This window comes from Pristis pectinata, chromosome 5 (genome assembly GCF_009764475.1).
Source record: "Pristis pectinata isolate sPriPec2 chromosome 5, sPriPec2.1.pri, whole genome shotgun sequence".
In the NCBI taxonomy this organism is placed as follows: domain Eukaryota; kingdom Metazoa; phylum Chordata; class Chondrichthyes; order Rhinopristiformes; family Pristidae; genus Pristis; species Pristis pectinata.
The window spans coordinates 104,755,319-104,774,833 of NC_067409.1; the positions used below are offsets into that span (position 1 = coordinate 104,755,319).

The 19,515-nt window shown below is 42.1% G+C and overlaps 1 protein-coding gene across 2 annotated transcripts in view; it reads left to right on the forward strand.

The window, feature by feature from the left end:
• The first annotated feature begins 662 nt into the window (after positions 1-662).
• tent4a (terminal nucleotidyltransferase 4A) overlaps positions 663-19,515 on the forward strand; it is a 51,745-nt gene continuing 32,892 nt past the window's right edge. For both annotated transcript variants that reach the window (XM_052016524.1, XM_052016523.1), the window contains exon 1: positions 663-1,527. In XM_052016524.1, coding sequence (XP_051872484.1) covers positions 689-1,527 — 839 coding nt within the window. In that variant the 5' untranslated portion in view covers positions 663-688. The remainder of the gene's footprint in view (positions 1,528-19,515) is intronic.

A 19,515-nucleotide genomic window follows, 5' to 3' on the forward strand; every position in this document is an offset into this window, starting at 1 on the left:
TTCCAGGGCTCGCTGTAATTAATGAAGACAATCAAAAACGAGTCGATGAATGGGTAATAACACAAAAACTGAAAATTAACAAACACTTCAACCATGCATCAGAGCGGGGGTGGAGGATTGCCAGAGAAAACAAAATCCAATGCCTCCCCGCACCACCACGCCTCTCCCTCTGCCTCTGCCGGCAACGGCGCATGCGCGAGGGAGGTGGGCAGCGAGCCGGCGGCGGGGAGGGGGGCCGAAGTGGGGAAGAGCGCATGCGCGAAGGAGGCGGGCTCTGAGCAAGAGCGGAGGGGGGAAGAGAGTGAGCGAAGAGGGCGCATGCGCAGAGGAGGCGGGCTGTGGACAGGAGCCGGCGGGAGGGGGAAAAGAGGTGGGTGGGGAGGACCGAAGAGCGGGAAGGGCGCATGCGCGGAGGCGGGCTGTGAGCCGGCGGGAGGCGTGGGGAGAGACAACCGGAGAGGGGAAGGGCGCATGCGCGCCTCTGGCGGTTGGAGACCCGGGGGCGAAGCATTTAAAAATGCGCGCGCATGCGCGGCGGGGGCGGCCAGGGCAAGGACGCCATATTGTCAAAGTGCAGCGTTAGTTTGTGTGTGGGGTGGGGGGAGGAGCGACGACCCGGTCTCGGGCTTTCCTTTGTAAAAAGGGGGGTGGGGGGGGAAATTTACACAGAGAGGGAAAAAAAGTTTACATGCAATTTTTTTATAAAAGAAAAGGAAAAGCAGATCGCAGGAAGAGGAGGCGAGGACGGGAGGCAAAGTCAAGTCCGGAGGAGGCTGCCCGGTGTGTGGCCGCCGAGCCGGTGGGTCGTGAGGTGATCGGCGCTTTGTTTTACCGGAGCTCGGCCGGGGCTGAGTGCTGTTTGATGGATCCGAGGGTGGCTTGGATACAGCCGGAGCAGAAGGGACCCGCCAATGCCTTGTGGATGCAGATCTGGGAGACGTCTCAGGGAATGCGCAGCAACTCCGCTCACCACCACCACCAGCACCACCACCCGCTGTACCTGAACTCGCCGGCGCTCGACACCGCACCAACCGGAGGCGGAGGGACCCCCGGCAGCCCGGCCACCGAGCACGGTCACAGGACGGGTCCCCCGCCCGCCGGCGGTGGCGGCCCCGACACCGGCATAGGCCCGGGGCCAGGGCCGGGCAACGGCGAGGGTTGTAGGGCGCTGCAGAAATCGTCCTCGGCCTCGTCGTCTTCCTCCTCGTCCCCTTCCCCCGAATCAGGTATCGGCAGCTCCTCGTCTTCGTGCTGTTCCACCTCCTCCTCGGGAAGGACTAAAGCCGGCACCGGCACCTACTTCAATCATCACAATCTCACGGAAATGAATGGTGGTGGGAATGGCAACAACTTGGTGAAGAACAACAACTACCACAATAACAGTTTGAAGAGCTTGGTGGGAGGGAGAAGGAAGAGGGAGAATAAGGCCAGCACTTACGGCATAAATTATATGCTGAGCTCCAGCAATGGGAATTACTACAGCGGGACCCCCTGGAAAACCATGAAATATAACGTGGGGGTGACGGGGTAAGAGACTCGGTGACCGCGTTGTGTGTGTATCTTATGTGCAAATTCGGGGCTTCTCTTCGGATATTGGCAGCTGCATTCGTGTAATGAGCAGGGGGCGGGGTACCTCGTGTATATCAATTCATTTAAATATAATACATCTAGTGAAGTCTGTTTCAATGATTGATTAACTTTAAGTGTCGTGTTACGAAAATATATTGGAGAAAACACTGAGGCGTGTAGAATGTGGAGGCAGTGCTTGCAATGTAAGGAGCACATGGGCACGACCTGAGATGGGATGCTGTGTGTAAATCGCTGCATGTAATTACACCTCATTTTAAGTAATGTATAATTTTAAACAGATTTTTTTTTAGCAGTGTAACAGTGACACTAGAATAGGCCGCTTAATTTTGTGTTTTTTGGTTGGATCTTAAACTAATTTGAAAACAAAATAATAGAATTAGCCAACCCGGTAACCTTAGTGCCTAAATTCTGGTGAGGATGGCTAACAGCCTTTATAAGGGAGATGTAGAAGCCCCCGACTGAGATGCTTAAACTAAAAAAAATGGCGTTGACTGAGGTAGGTGGGTAAGGTTCGTGATGAAGCATGGTCGGTAAAAGCAATAGTATTTTCTAGAGTTATCGGCCTGCGTGCATTTAGATAAGCTTTTGATAACCGTGTATTGGATTTTGCTCAAACTCACAGAAATTGATATCTTTGCTAAACTAAAACGATGTTTTTTTTAAAGGCGTTTAATTTTGTAAAAGAGCTGACTTATTTCTGTTACCACATTGGACCTGATTTGAAATCGCATCCACGTACTGACAGATTTGGATAGGTGTTTAGAATTTGATTTAAATCTTATTCTATTACCATTGTCTGAAATTTAAGAAACTTCTTTTGCAGCCAAGGTTTTATAAAATTTTAGGAACTAAAATGTTACAAATAGTTCCAAGGAAATGACAGCATTGGTTGTACTAGTTTTAAATGTGTAACTTTAAAAAAAAAATGTCCTTCTCTACAATCTGGCTGAGATCTTAAGTAAGAAAAAGTGAAATTAGGTGAGACCCAGAAACCAAGAAATATTTCAGGACTTCAAAAATATTAGAGGCCTCAATTAATCTGTCTCCAACAAGTTTTATTATTATTTTTTACCAGAAGCATCATAATTTGAGTCACTTATAATTTACTTTTAAGTGGGCCTGTATACCTAAAATTGAATATAAATTGTTTTTCTGCTAGATCAGTCTTCATAATGTACATGTAGTTGAAATAACCAGGTAACTGAGATCGTTAGTAGGATTTTACTTTTATCTAAAGCCTGTGCTGAAAGCTAAAAATTGGTATTACTTCTTAATTTAACTGCAGCAATTTTCAAGTTTCGAGGTTTTAAGGGGAAGTCACACTGTCAGCATTAGTGTTGTATAATTGAAATTAAATTCTTTCATTAAAGTTAACAACGTTGCAGAATAATTCAGTGGGAGTGAAATTAAGGATGTATTAGAGCTTAACTTTAGACTATTTTATAAGAAAAATAAAGCATGGGAAGCTTGTGGTTAGGGATTACATTTTCCAAGGCACTCAAGCTTCTTATGTAAGAACTTTAGTTTTTGGATCATTGACAGCTAATAACAGATCCCGTGGTAGGGAAAAATTTCTGCTGTGGGTGCTGTTCTTGTTGAAAATGATAAATAATAGTAAATTCCAAATTTCGGAGTAAAATATCTGCAGACTGGTTGAACTTCACAACAGTGAGCAGATTGATGCCATTGTGACCAGAGGTCCAAATGTCATTAGGAAGTGTTCCACAGGAAGTGTTCCCCCATTCATAATGGAACATTACCTGATTGCTTTGTATAAGGAGATGGTTGGACCTCTTTAGATCTTTGTAGTTTTGGCCATTGGTTAGAGTGGGGAGAGTGTGGCAGATTTGTTTTCAGCTTGTTGGGATAAGTGGTGACTCCAGGGTGGATGACTATCTGGCCAGTCCATCATGGTGCTGGAAGCCATTCAGATGGGAGAGAAAACAAGAATGTTGTCAGAGCAGGGGACTGTGTAAGGAAATATATCTTTTGAATCTTTGGAACTCCCTGCCCAGGAGGGCTGTAAAGGCTCAAGCATGCAAGTACTGATCAATAGATGTCTCAATGTTAGGAGAATCTTGGGTTATGGGAATGGTGCTGGAAAATGGTGCTGAGGTAGAATATTAGCCATGATCCTAATGAAGCAGGCTTGAAGGGCTGAATGGCCTGTTCCTGCTGTTTCTTATAGTATGGATGGCTAACGTTCTTTGTAGAATGCAAAAGGTTCTTTTCCTTGTCTGGTCTCTGTATGAAACATTTGTGCACAGCAAGGAAGAAATTTGTGGTGGGAAGGGAGGATCCAGTTGCTGTGGTGTAGATGAGGACCAATAAATAGGATCAAGAAGGAGGTTCTGCATAGTTGACACAAGGAGGTAGACACCAAATTAAAAGCAGAACTCAGGTGGTAATCTCTGGATTGGGACAGCGTAAATATGATTTGAGAGATGAATGCTTTGCTCAAAGACTGGTGTGGTGGAAGTGGATTCTGGTTCGTGGTTTTTATATCTGCACCCGAACTGCGCTGGGACCGTTGTTCCAGCAGATCACAACTGGGAAAAGTAGTGAGGATTATAAACTGAATTGTGGATGCAAGGGATCAAAATTGAGATGATGTAACAAATCAAATTGCAGAGGCAAGTTTAGAGAAAAAGGTTTTATTATGGGGAATAGATTATGATAGGAAGGGGTAGAGAGTACAACTCTTTAGGCTTGGGTGCTGATTTAGTCTTGAGATGACAAAGATAAATGGACAAAACTAAAAGCTCTATCTGAGAGTACGCAGCATTCAAAATAAAGTGAATGAACTGAGATCACAAATAGAAATAAATTTGATCTTCTGGCAGTTAGAGACGTGGCTACAACAGAGATTGGGGCCTGAATGTTGAAGGGTACATGACGTTTAGGAAGAACAGGAATTTGTAACAAAAAAAAGTGGACAGTTTATAAAGAAAGAAATAACGGGAGCTTGTCAGAAAGGTGTGCTGATAATTATGGGGATTAATTTCCATATGGACTGGAAAATCAGATGGTCAAAAGTGGTCTGGATGAGGAGTTCATAATGTTTTCTAGATAGAACAGCATGTTCTGGTACCAACCAAAGGGCAGCCTATACTAGATGAAATAAAAAAAAATCTCCTTGGTTTCTCTTGGTAACAGTAATCATTAAGTAATTAAATTTTGTATTCAGTTTGAGGGAGAGAAGAATGCGTCTAAGACGAGTATTTTAAACTTAAATAATAGCAATTACGTGATGAAGCAGAGCTACATAAAGTGAACTGGCAAATTAGGATAAGAGAGTGGTCAATGAAGATGCAGTGGTAGACTTGAGGATCTTTCTAAATACATAGAATTGATACGTTCCAATGAGAAACAAAGAATTCCAAGAGACAATACCCAGAGGGGTGAACTTGTTTAAAAAGTTAAAGATAGTATCCAAGAGGAAAAAGGATGTAATTGCGTAGAACCTGGTGGCAGATTGGACAATGTGAATAATTAAAAGTTTAAAACAATGAAAATCAGAATATAAAACAACATTAGCTAGAAATATAAAAAGGTGGATTAATATGGATACTAGAGAAAAGTAGTGAGAGTCTGATAGAAAATGAGTCTGGGGAATTAATGATGGAAAATAAGGAATTGCCTGTTGAATTAGACTGGTGTTTCTGCACCAGTACTCATTATTGAGGATGCAAGTAACATCCCACACAAAGCTGTGAATGGGGGGAAAAAAAGAAAGGAGGAAGGAGTTCTAGAAAATTACAATCACCAGCACTGATCAAATTGCTGCCGGCTGATACGTGTGAGCCCTGATGCACTTTATCCGAGTACCTTAAAAGAAGTGGCTACTGAGAAAGTTGATGCATTGGTTTTACTTTTCCAAAAATTCTTAGATTTGGGGACATTAGATTAGAAAATAGCAAATTTAACTGCTTATTCAAATAGGAAAGCAGGAAACTGAAGACCAGTTAGCTTAGCATCATCATTGGGGAATTGTTATTAGCTATTATTAGAAATGCTGTAGCTGGACATTTGGAAATATTCAAGGCAATCGGGAAAGGCCGACATGGTTTTATGAAAGAGAGGTTGTGTTTGAGCACTTTATTGGCATTCTTTTGAAGAAGTAGCATGTGCTTTGTATAAAGGGATTTTAGTAGATGCGCTACACAGCTTTCCAGAAGGCATTCGATAAGGTACCATGTCAAAGGTTATTGCAGGGAAAAATAACTTGTGGTGTAGGAGTTAATATGTAATGAGTTCTCAAAGACGAAATGTTGAAACGCTTAGCAGGTAAGGCAGCATCTTTGGAAAGGGAAACAATTAATGTGTCAAGCTTGGGACCTTTCATCAGAAGTGGCAGTTTTCAAATTCCATCTGAACATTTTCCTGTGGAGGGAGAAGGTGGGATTCTAGTACAAATTACCATCAAAGAGGAGCAGCTATTAGATTGCTTAGTGGGCTTTAAGATGGATAAATCCCCAGGGTCTAATAAGTTAAATTCCAGGCTGGGAGGTGAGGAGATTGCTGAAGCACTGACAGAATTTTTCAAATCTTCTCTGACTACAGAAGAAATCCCAATGATGAGAGAAGAGCAAATGTACTACCTTGATTCAAGACGGGAAGCAGGCATAAGCTGGGTATTAGCAGACCAGTGACACTTAATGTCACTGATAAGGAAGTAAATGTAGCTGCTGCTGTGGGAAATGTATTTGATGTAGTCTACATGGGCTTTAGTAAAGCCTTTGTCAAGTCCCCACATGGAAGAGTAATAGTTAAATGGTAAGAACCCATGGGATTGAGGGCAGATTGGATCTGAAATTGGCTTGGTAGAGGCGGAGGATGATGGTCAAGGGTTAATTTTTGTGATTGGAAGCCTGTGGACCAATGGTGTACCTCGGGGATTGGTGCTTGAACTCTTGTTTAATACATCAGGGATCTGGAAGTACACTAGTAAGTTTGGACTTGATGTGAATATTGGTGGTTTCATTGATAGTGAGGAAGATATTCTTTGGCTAAAAAATAATTTTGATGAGTTGGTACGATGGTTGGAGGAAAATCAAATGACATTCAATTGCATTTGGATCATTAATATCCCCCCTGCCAAACAATGGCCTGGGGGTTACCCTTGACCAGAAAATAAACTGGAGGAGCCATATACACAATGTCATACAAGAGTAAGTCAGAAGGTAGGAATGCTGTGGCAACTAACTTGCCTCTAAACTGCTCAGACTGTTTTTTGTTCATCAGGAGTGTGTTGGAATAATCTCCACTTATCTGGATAAGTGCACCTTCAACAACATTCAAGAAACTCTACACCATACAGGTCATAGGCTGCTTGATAGGCTTCCCATCCACAACCATTCACTCACTCCATCAGTGCACAGTACAGTCTACTGGATGTACTGCAGCAACTTTCCAAGACTCATTTGACAGCACTTTCCAAACCCATGACCTCTCAGCTGGAAGTACAAGGGCAGCAAAAGCATGGGAGCACCACCACCTGGAAGGTGCCCTCCAACCACACACCATCCTGACTCAAAAACATCATCATTCATTCCCCATCTTAGAGGGGCAACTTGATTCTGAGGTGTCTTGACAGAGTAATGTTTTCTCTTGAGGGAACATTTAGAACTAGGGGTCACTTTTTTTTAAACAAAAATGCGGCATTGGCCCAATTAAGAGAGATGAGCAGAAGAAGGTTGAAATTCTCTTCCTCAAAGGTCTTTGAAATTCTCTTCATCAAAGGGGTAGTGGATGTAGAGTCTTTGAATGACTTTACGGTAGATGCTTAATTATTAAGGGGTGAAAGGTTGTTGGAGGTAGGCAAGGACAGGGTTATATTTAAATCAGCCATGATTTTATTGAATAGTAGAGTAGACTTGAGGGGCTGAGTGGCCTCCTACTACTTCCTATTTGTATGTTTGTATATTAGAGTATTGGTGAGAGTGCAACTTCATACCATTGATCCATGTCTTTGACTGTGGTGTAATTGGATAGATTATGTATAGTTCAAAACCAAAATCCTTTCTGTGCATTGGCTGTACACTAGCATTTTGCACAGAAATTTGGTTAGAATTGAGACTAGCTTTGGAGTACAAGTCTACGTTCAGGATGTTGTCTGATTCCATGGCATTGACTGTATCCAGTTCTGTCATTTATTTGTATCATAGTTATAGAGCATGGAAACGGGCCTTTTGGCCCAAATCATCCATGCTGATCAAATTATCTTCCTGAGCTAGTCCCATTTCTCTCCTTTCCCTCTCTCCATTGGAGCAGATTGATGGAGGGATATCTAGCAAGGCATGAGGTCATGTTAGGGTAGATGGGCAACAAGGTCAGCAAGGAAGTGATGGGCAAAAGGGCCTTTTTCTGTGCTGTACACTTCTATAATTCTATGATTCATCAGTAGCAGGCAATTCCAGACTTGGACTGCTTCTATCCTGCTGTTGTCAGACTCTTGAACAGACTGCTAGTACACTAAAGGTGAACTCTTAATCTCCCAGTCTACCTCATCGTGGCCCTCACACTTTATTTGTATATCTGCACTGCATTTTCTCTGTAACTGTAACGTTATATTTTGTTTTCTTTTTACTACCTCAAAGTACTTGTGTATGGAATGATCTGTCTGGATGGCACGCGAACAAAAGTTTTTCACTGCATCTCGGTACATGTGACGATAATAAACCGATCCAATTCCACCTCTTGCACTACAACTGATGTTACAAATGTGGAAACATCTATGTACGTCAACAATCATACCGTAGACCTCTGGACCTGCCTGAAGCCATATATTCCTTCTCTTTTTCTCATGGTCCTTTGTGTAACTTCTTTCTCCTATTCTGACCTAAATCTGAGTCTCCATCTTCCTGCTTCATCAGTTTATACTCCACCCCTTCCAAGTACATGACTAATTTCTCCTCTGGTCCCTTGTCCTAGTTCCACTGAGGTGCAACCCACCTGGTCTGAGCTGATCCCACCTCCCCAGCAATCTAAAGCGTTCGTTCCTGCACCATTTCCCAAACAAGAAATTTACCTGCACCATCGTCCTGTTTCTCTCCCCACCAGAACATGGCACTGGGAGTCATCCAGGAATCACTAGCTTTTCAGATATTAAACTATTGTCTTAAAAACTTCTTGCAGGACATCATCCATTTTTCTTTGTCATTGGTATTACAACTTTGGGCTCAGTCCCTTCTTCCTCTTGAGTCAAGTTTATTGTCATGGGCACAAGTACATGAATGCACAGGTGCAATGAAAAGCTTACTTGCAGCAGCATCACAGGGGGTGCATGTCATCATATAAAGAGTATTCACAAGAAAAATGTGAATTAATCATGTTATATCCCACTTTTACAAGAAAGAATGCAATTAGAACAGAAAAAGAAACTGTCGATTTTGGTGCAAAGTGATTAAAGTAGTGATAATGTTGCTAAACTGTAGTGATTAGGATTGTGCCAGTTGGTTCAAGAAATGAATGGTTGAAGAGAATTAGCTGTTTTTGAACCTGGTGGTTTGGCACTTCAGGCTTCTGTACAGTGATTACCCTGCTACGGGGGAGGGCTACACACCACTGATGTTGCAGAAATGTCTATCTCCCTACTAACTATTGAAACCCCAATGACCACTGCTATTCCCTCCTCTACAGTCACTTGTTCAGTGGAATTAATGCAGGCAAGTGGGATTAGTATATTCTTTCTAGTCACTAGTTTAGAAAGGATGTCATTAAGCTAGAGATGGTGCAGAAAACATTCACAAAAATGTTGCTGGGACTGGAAGTCTTGAGTTATAAGGAGAGACTGGATAGGCTGAGTCTGTTTTTCCTGGAGTGAGAGAGGCTGAGGTATATAAAATCACAGGGTGCATAGATAGTGTAGACAGCTAGTCTTTTTCCCAGAGGAGTCTAAAACTAGGGGGAAGTTTAAGGTGAGATGGTTTAAAGGATGATGGTTTAAATGAGATGAAAAGGTTTAAACACAGGGTAGTAGATATATGGAATGAGCTGCCAGAGAAAGCGGTAGAGGCAGGTACAATTATAACGTTTAAAAGACGCTTGGACTGGTACATGGACAGGAAAGGTTTAGAAGGGTATGGCCCAAATGCAGGCAGTGGGACTAGCTCAGGAAGGCACCTTGGTCGGCATGGACGAGTTGGGCTAAAGGGCCTGTTTCTGCGCTGTACAGATGTATGACTGTGTATGTAATTGCCTGTTTGGCCCACATCCCTCTTAAATCTTTCCTATCCATGTACCTGTCTAACTGTCTTTCAAGTGTTGTAATTGTATCTGCCTCTGCTGCTGCTTCTGGCAGCTTATTCCATTATACCCACCACCCTCTGTGTGGAAAAAGTTGCCCCTCGGGGCTATTTTTAAATCTTTCCCCCTTCTCCTTAAATCTTGGTTCTCTAGTTTTAGACTCGCCTACCTTGGGAAAAAGACTGTGACCATCCGTCTTATCAATGCCCCTCATGATTTTATATACCTCCTCTAACGTCACCCCTTGTCCTCCTACGCTCCAGGGGAAAAAAGCCCCAGCCTCTCCTCAGAACTCGAGTTGTCCAGTCCTGGTAACATCCATGTGAATCTTTTCTGCACCCTTTCCAGCTTTGTGACATCCTCCTACAGCTGGGCATCCAGATCTTCACACAATACTCCAACGAGGAGTAAATTGAATTAGCTGCTGATGTACTTGTGTGATGATGAGATCTTGGGAATATGCTGAGACAAATCATTCACCTGGAATTCTTGGCTGGATATGATTGTAATATGGACATTGGGAGTACGATATAACTACGTTAACAGATTTATGTTAACATCTAAGTTCTTGAAAACAGTAAATGATGCAGTTGAATCTGGATGGGAGAGAATTTGCTTTTTTCTTGGATATCTTATTCAAAGTTGGCAAATGTAGTTGTATAAAAGGGTAAGGCAATACAGGTCCTCCCCATCTTATGAGCAGCCAACTTATATACAGCCTATGCATGTGAACAAGTGTTTGGGAGACTGATGGTATGGATTCGCTCGCTGCTGTTTCTGCTGTGAGAGAACTCAGTTTACAGGTGCAGTTCTGATTTGCAAACTGTTCAGGTTATGAACTGTTTACAAGAATGGAACCCTGAACAGGAAGGACCTATTCCAAGCATTTATTACTGTGTGAGCTTTGAATTTTATAAAAATTGTCAAGCTAGAAAATTATTATACCACCTGATGCTCTGAAAGTGCACAACTCAGATTATTTCAAAAGCAGTAGTGGAGAAATATTATGATGTGTGAACCCTATGGTCCAATGTAAAACTCGCCGCCAAAAGATCATTGTACAAAATTACACTTGAGCCACGTTTCGGATATTGTGATGAATTTTGGTCACCTTCCAAGGTGGGAAGTGTGGTTTTCCCCCAAAATAGGTGGGAGGAGGGAAGCTGCTAGAATAATTCTTGGTTTTAAAACCCTTAGTTTTATTAGTTCAATATAAGTTGATGTTACTGGCAATGCTAGCATTTTGTTCATTCCCTAATTGTCCCTTAAATCAAGTGGATTGATGCCTTACTGTGAGTCTGGAGTCACTTTGTGTAGTCTAGGTAAAGGTAGCACATTTCCTTCCCGAATGATATTAGTGGACCAATTATTACTTTCTAACAATCTGGTAGTTTCATGGTCATTGTTACTGATGTTTTTTAATTCCAGTTTTATTAATTGTGTTTAGATTTGTTTATTGCCAGGGCAAGATTCAAACATCTCGATCAATAAGCCAGGTCTCGGAATGCTTGACCAGTAGCAAAGCCACTTTGTTGATGTACCCCTTAGTCAACTGATTTTGTCCATTCACTAGTTATAACTTTCCATAAAATTCATGAGTTGGCATTGCATGATCTTGAACCATTCATGCACTGTTCTCAAGCAGTGGATTTAAAACAAAAGGTGCTGTGTGGTCTGCTCTTGCTCCAATTGCAGCCCTTGGTTCTTATAGCTGCATTCCACCATATTGGTTCTTGACCAGCTAACTTGGGAACACAGGCAGTTTGTACTTGCACGTGGTCACTTTCTCTTCTGTTCCTGCAGGGGAATGCTCAGTCACTTTAATGTCCATGTTGCCACAACTCCCAGATGGTTGCAGTAGGAGTGTGGGATACTTGTGTTATGAGGAAGTTCCTGTGTGACAGGTGATTTTTCTGTGGTAGTATGACCATGTCGAGTGTGTCTAGCAACTTTGTTTGCCATTTTCTTTCTCAGTTCACCACAGCATTTTGGATGTTTGAGGATGCTATTCAATTAAGGATGTACAAGCTGTTGACATTTGTTGTCATTAGGCAGTCTGTAAAGATTCTGCAGCTGCCGTTCAACACCATCTGAATTTCTTTACTTTCCTTTTCTGCACAGAGTCTTCCCATTCCAGGCAAGCATTCTCAGTAAAGGAGAAACATTAGTCTGAGTGTGATGTTTGAATTTAGCGTTGGTGTACCCACCGTTTCAATTTGCAACCTTCCAGATGTTGGGTACTAACTTCTCATTGTGGTTCTAATAAGGAAATGAAAGGTGCAAGCTTCCCCAGCGCTAATCCGGATTTGTGTATTGAGTGAGATGAGCACCATTTCAGTTATGTTTAGCTTTAGCTTTTAATTTGTGTTGCAATTGTGCAGGTGGGAAAAGCTGACCTGTAATTTGTTCGGGTTTGGTTTTAGTAGGATAGTATGTTGTTGGTCTGGTTAATGCAAAGTTATGATGTACTTGATCTGTGCACAGTGCCCTGCTATTACTAGCCCTTTGGCATTGATAAAGTAACTGTGTTTGGGTGGATTGGTCATTCCGTGGAAGTGTTAGAGCAGGGGTGCTAATGGCGTGTAGATGCCAGATTTTCACTTAGTAGGAGTGAATAGATACATGAAGATGTAGCTAAGTTGTACATTGAACAGAAATGCTCTGTTTAAAATCTGTGTCTTTTGAGGCCTTAACTGTATTTGCTTTTTAATAATCTGAGATGAGAACCTCTGAGTAAAGAGAAACTGTGGGCATGCATGTTGTTTAGTGAATGCACCGCCTACTTGCTGACAAAGAACCTAACAAAACTGCATTTTGTGCAACCAATTGCAGTAAGACTTGTCTAATGATGTATCTTTCTCAGAAATACTCCCTTCATCACCCCACATGTCAAGTTTCCGAAGTCGCTTATCTACTGCAGCAAAGAAAATAAGGTGTTCCCAGATCTATTTTGATTCTGCAATTGACTGAGCTGGAGGAGGTACTCAACGTGATTACTGACAATTCACCAACTGATTTCTGCAGCTTTTCCTATGCATGAAGTGTACAATTATTTTAAATGAGCATACAATTTAATTACACTATATGGAAGGAAAACTTTTCCGGATGGATGTTTGACATAGTACAAATGCAAGCAACTATAGTCAGAATATATCTTTCGTCAGGGCATCCAAGTAAAGATTTTTGTAAATTCTGACTTTGCATAGCAGTTGTTCAGTCAATTCTGAAATATTGTCACTCATTCTGGGTGGTTGCTGTTTTTACATGGACCCTAAAAGTGAATCCTTGTGCATTGAATTAATCTTTAATCCACTCTTTTACAATCTGACTGTCACGCAGACTGTCCAGTTTTGTTGTATCGTCCTGGAGCCCATTTCAGCCCTTGGTCTTGGGGAGTCAGTCCATCCAACTCACCTGGGCCTTCTTTTTGAGGGGTTGGCTGAATGGACTATGTCCATGACCAATCGCCTTCAGGCTGCAAGGACACTCCAGGTATCAGCAATAACTTAAATTGTTAAATTAGAAAAATTAATACCATATACGGTACAACCTCCATAATGTGGATGTTGGGGGTCAACTTTAACATCTTAGAAGCTATTTGTGTAGTAATTGAAACTAACAGTTGCTTAAGTTTTGTACCCACTTTAATGCCCACTATATACCTGAAGCCATGATATAATATAACACTGCATTATATCAAGGTTGCAGTGTAATTATAAACATTGAAATAAAGTAAAATAAGTAACCGGCTTTGGTGTCCTCCTTGAAGTGAATGAAATAACCATTTGTGGTGAATCCATCCCTGATGTAGGGTTATGTCCCAAGTGCACCCAGATTCACTCTCCAGCACATTAGTGTTGTGCTGTTGGGCTCAGTGACAAGTCCAGCAGGAGAGAAGGTGATCGGGTGCGAGACAGCTAGTGTCTTTAATGTATGTGTTTTGCCAAGTATGTACATGGAGCTGACAGTGTTAACACTGACAGGTTTTTGGGGGGGGGGGGGGAGGGGAAGAAGGATGGGAAGTTAAAGTGAAATACTTCCCCCAAGTGGAAGCATAGAAAATGCTGAGCAGTCTCTCTGAAGCTTTGCCTCAAATAGCCATTTCTAGTGCAAAAGAAGAGTGTCATTTACGTGGCAAAATCAGACCTGCCTATAAAATAAATAAAAAGGAAGTTGAATTAATTCCATTAAACTTATTTCCATCCCATTCATGTAATTTCTTATTTTTGCTGTTATCACCATCCATCCCATCCCACCATCCAGCTGGGTTTTAATCAAATGTGTACAAATCATTGTCTCTCAATAACTATGCAAGTGATTTGCTGACTTAGTCAATTGTAAATGTACATAAAATGTATTATCTTTGTCACCAAGTAAACGACTTCTTATAAACATAAGACCTTGATGTTCGTGAGGATGTTGATACGCTGGGGCATGTTGACATGAGGAAAGAGGATGTGTTGGAAATCTTGAAAAACATTAGGATGGATAAGTTACCAGGACCGGATGGGATGTCCAAGGTTATTACAGGAAGCGAGGGAAGAGATTGCTGCGCCTTTGGCGATGATCTTTGTATCCTCACTAGCCACAGGAGCAGTGCCAGATGATTGGAGGGTGGCAAATGTTGTTCCTTTTCTCAAGAAAGGTAGTAGGGATAACCCAGGGAATTACAGGCCAGTGAGTCTTTCTTCATTGGTGGGCAAATTCCTGGAGAAGATTCTTACAGGATTTATGGACATTTGGAGAAGCATAGGCTGATTAGGGACAGTCAGCATGGCTTTGTGAGGGGTAGGTCGTGCCTTGCAAGCCTGATTGAATTCTTTGAGGATGTGACAAAGCACATTGATGAAGGTAGAGCAGTGGATGTGGTGTACATAGATTTTAGTAAGGCATTTGATAAGGTTCTTCATGGAATGCTCATTCAGAAAGTCAGGAGACATGGGATCCAGGGAAACTTGGCTGTGTGGATTCAGAATTGGCTCGCCCATAGAAGACAGAATGGTTGTGGATGGAGCGTATTCTGCCTGGAGGTCGGTGACCAGTGGTCTGCAGGGATCTGTTCTGGGACCCTGTTCTTTGTGATTTTTTATAAATGACTTGGATGATGATGTGGAAGGGTGGGTTGGTAAGTTTGCAGATGACACGAAGGTTGGTGATGTTGTTGTGGATAGTGTAGAAGGTTCCTGTAGGTTACAACAGGATGCTGATAGGATGCAGAGCTGGGCTGAGGAGTGCCAGATGGAGTTCAACTGGGAAAAGTGTGAAGTGACACATTTTGGGAGATCAAATTTGAAGGCAGAATACAAGGTTAATGGCAGGACTCTTAGCAGTGTGGAGGAACAGAGGGATCTTGGGGTCCACGTTCATAGATCTCTCAAGGTTGCTGCGCAAGTTGATAAGGTTGTTAAGAAGGCATTTGGTATGTTGGCCTTAGTTGGCGTATTGAGTTCAACAGCCGCCAGATAATGTTGCAGCTCTATAAAACTTTGGTTGGACCACACTTGGGAGTATTATGTTCGGTTCTGGTCGCCTCATTATAGGAAGGATGTAGAAGCTTTGGAGAGGGAGCAGAGGAGGTTTACCAGGATGCTCCCTGGATTGGCGAGCATGTCTTCTGAGGATAGTTTGAACAAGCTAGGGCATTTCTCTTTGGAGAGAATGAGGAGGAGAGGTGACCTGATAGAGGTTTACAAGATAAGAGGCATAGATTGAGTGGACAGTCAGAGACTTTTTCCCAGGGTGAAAATGGCTAACATGAGGGGGGCATAATTTTAAGGTGATTGGAGGAAGGTATAGGGGAATGTTAGGGGTAAGTTTTCTACACTGGGTGTATGGAATGCACTGCCGGCAGGGATGGTGGAGGCAGAGACATAGGGGACATTTAAGAGACTCTTAGGCACATAAATGATAGAAAAATGGAGGACAATGTGGGAGGGAAGGGTTAGATAGATCTTAGAGCAGGATGAAATGTCAGCACAACATAGTGGGCCAAAGGGCCTGTACTGTGCTGTAATGTTGCATCTTAAAATGCTAAGAACCATTTGTGGGTCTGGCAGCATCTATGGAAAGAGAAACAGTTAATGTTTCAGACTGGGAAAGAGAGGAAACAAGTTTGCTCAAAGTTGCAAAGAAGATGGGGGAGGATTGGGTATATTACAAAGAATATTTCTGATAGAGACTAGGGCGCTGAGGTGATTCCAATATTTACAGGACAATCTGGTTAATAGCTAGAGAGGGAAAACAAAGGGTCATGTAAAACTAAAATGCAGGTCGGAATGCTGAATCTGAAACCAAGAGGATGATGTTGGGAATGCCATCAGTGGAAAATGAAACTTGATATTTCAGGTCAGGCACTCTTCAGAACTCAATTCTCAGAGCAATGAAGGTGATTTTGTTTTTGAAGGAGAAGGTGATGCGAAGGATGAATAGAATAAAAGGAATATAATAAGGTGAGACCAGGTCAAATGGATAATTTATCTGGTGATCATGCTTTTATCTGTCTTATGTTGTTTAGAGTAGGGCTTTGGGACAAACCCACCAGGTCAGGCTTCACTAATGGAGAAGGAAAAACTGAGCCACAGGTGGATTATTATAAGTATAGTTTCTTCACCCATGTGAATTGAATGTAGGTGCTTTGCAAAGCTGTCGCCCAGTTTTTATTTGGTTTCAACATTGTAAAGGAAACCACATTGAGAGCACTGAATGCAATACACCAGATTTGAAGAAGTGCAACTGAATCATTATTTCCCCTGGAAGGACCATTTGGGTCCCTCTATGGTAGGAAGGGTGGGTTAAACAGATGGGTGTTCCATTTCCTGTGCTTTCATGGAAGAGTACTGTGAGAAGGGGGATTGATTGGCGGAAATGGAAAAGTGAACCAGGAAGTCTCTTAAAGAGAATGGTCTTGGAATGCTGGGAAGATGAGGTAAGATGTCTTGTGGTGGAATTCTGTTGAAGGTGATGGTAATGGCAAAGGATGATCCACTGAATGTGGAGGGTGGAAATGAGGTCTCGGAACCTATTCCTTGCTCTGGCATGGAGGAAAGGGGATGAGGGAAAGGGCGCAAGAAATGCTAACGTGCAAATGGGGGCTCTGTGGTGTAAAGAAATCCACAGTTAAGGGTAAGATCCGCACCTTTAAGAAATTTAGTCATCAAAGGTGGAGAAACTGAGCAAATGTAATGAATGGAATCCTTTCAGGAAATGTGGGAGGAAGTATAGGTGCAATAGCTGTGGAAATCAGTGAGTTTGTAGTGGATTTTAGTAGCTAACCTATATCCTGTTAGTGAAGGTTAGAATAGGAGAGTGGTGTAGTGAAAAACAGACTAATAATTTAGGTAGTTAGCGAGTAGTTAATGTTGATTCCTGACAGACTGAGATAGGATAATTAAATGGGTGAATAAGGGAAAGACAGAATATTTTCTGTCTTTGTGGAAGAAAAATCCATTTGACCTGATCTGGGAAAAGTGGAGAACTACAGCTTGATTTGAATGAGAAGCTCAAAGAAATTAACTTTCATGAAAAATTGTTCTTGGGAGAAATTAATTGGGCTGAAAAACAATAAATCTCCAGGACCGGATGTTTGGGGTATTGAAGAGGTGGTGGTTGCACTGATTATCATCTTGCAAGATTCTGGAACAGTTCCCACAGATTGGACAGTAGAAAATGTAATCCATTATTTAGGAAAAGAGGGAGAGAGAGCTGGGAGCAGGTATTTGAGCTCTCAGAAGCTTCAATATAGTACCACATGAGATTATTCAACAGAATCCAACTTCATGGTATTGGAAGCAATACACTGGCATGGATTGAGCATTGGATGAGGGGCAAAGAAGAGAGAAGGAATAAACTGGTAATTTTCTGGTTAGGTGGTTGAGACGAATGGATCAATGCAGCCCCAGCTATTTGCAATCTTTATAAATGATGTGGATGAGGGGATCAAGTACAATATACCTGGGTGGCAATGTGGATTATTGAAAAGGGTGTGCAGAGGCTTTGAGATATAAACAGGCTAAGTGAGTAGGCAAGGTCTTGTAGCAGATATAATGTAACATGGGTAAATGTGTAATTGCCCTTTTTGGCAGAAAATGGCAGAGTAATTTTTAAATGGTGATTGAAAGGTGTTTGTTGTTTTGAGGGACTCGTATACAAGTTGTAAAGTTAATGTGCAGGTGCAGCAGGCAATCAGGAAAGATGCACTTGTAGATGTGGAATGTTCAGATCTTATTGCAACACATAAAATTTCTGTGGCATTTGGTATGGTAGATGCAGAGATTGGTATTCTTCTTGGCTGGGGTATCTGGAATTGGGGGGTCATAACATTAAGGGAATGGCAATCCTGGACAGGTGAGAAGCAATTGCTTAACCCAAAGGATTAGTGATCCTTTGGAATTCTCTGCCCAAGAAGTCTGGAGGTTCTGTCACTGTCTATAATTGGAATAGAGAGCATTAGGTGTTTAAATATTATGCAGTCTTGGGCTTCACTGAGATGGTCCCTGCTGAGATCTGTGACCTCCTATGACTTCAGATACAGCTTTGCCATGGAGGACGTGGTCACTTTCATTTTCCTGAACTTGTGATCATTCCAGGCTGTTAGTACTGCAGATCTGTGGCATTTGGGAGGTTATCCAAGTTGTATACTTGAGAGAAAACTTCCTGTATTTTCTTAAGCCCACAGGAACAGAGGGCAAGCGTGGAGATTTCTTTGGCTTTGTCGGTTTCCTGGAGTGTAGGCATTCATAGACTGCTCTCGTGTAGTTTTTCTCCTTGCAGAGGAGTGCCTGCCTCCTGCCCTGGAGGCTTCCTGTAGTTTCTCTACCCAAAGAATATTCCTCCTGCAGATAACGTTTTCCTCCAGCCTGTTCAGATCCCTCTGAGCCCCTGTGAGCATTCCACCAAAGCTCTCATCATTATAACATTCTTTAACCAGGAGCGTTCTCCTCTGGCTAGAAATGTGCTCCTTGTGCTTGTAGCCCTTTAAGGCCTGGCTTCTGAAGTAATAGCTGTAAGGTTAAGTGTCAGCAGCGGATCAACAAAAAACACGCTGAAACTGATGTGGTATTTGACAATAATGTATTGCAAAACTTGCATTAGAAGGTTGTAATCTTTCTGATATTTTTAAAATAATGTTACGTGATGCACAGCATTGTTTTAGCAGTGGTTGAAAAGCAGCAAAGGAATTTCTAGGACAAAATGTTTTATATCTGATCAAAATGGATATTTTATTTTTAAAGATAAGGTTGAAAGATGGAGCCAAATGGTTTTGTTGGAGCATTACCCAAAGCATCAGTGAGCAGGTGATTGGTGATAACAATTGTTAGCTCTTTTCTAATTTTTTTTTAACTAATAGGCTGGTATTTGGCTTTTAGATTTGTCATTCATTTTGCATCTAGTGGATATGATTGTCAGAGTTGTGTTGGAACAACTAGGCTTGTTTCAGTTTGAGGGTATTGTCCTCGTGTACCATTCTTCCAGCCATTTTATAATGTCTAGTGGGAAATCAGCATTTCACATGTAATGAATGCAGGTGAAATGTGTTGGTTCATCAAAATACTGGATCCGTCTTTGATTTGTTCCAGTTAATGTGGTGTTGAACACTGAGAATGAATGATATCTTGTCTATGCAGAAAGTTGAGAGCTATTTAGTACGTAATCCCATTGTTTCATGGACAGGAGTGCTTG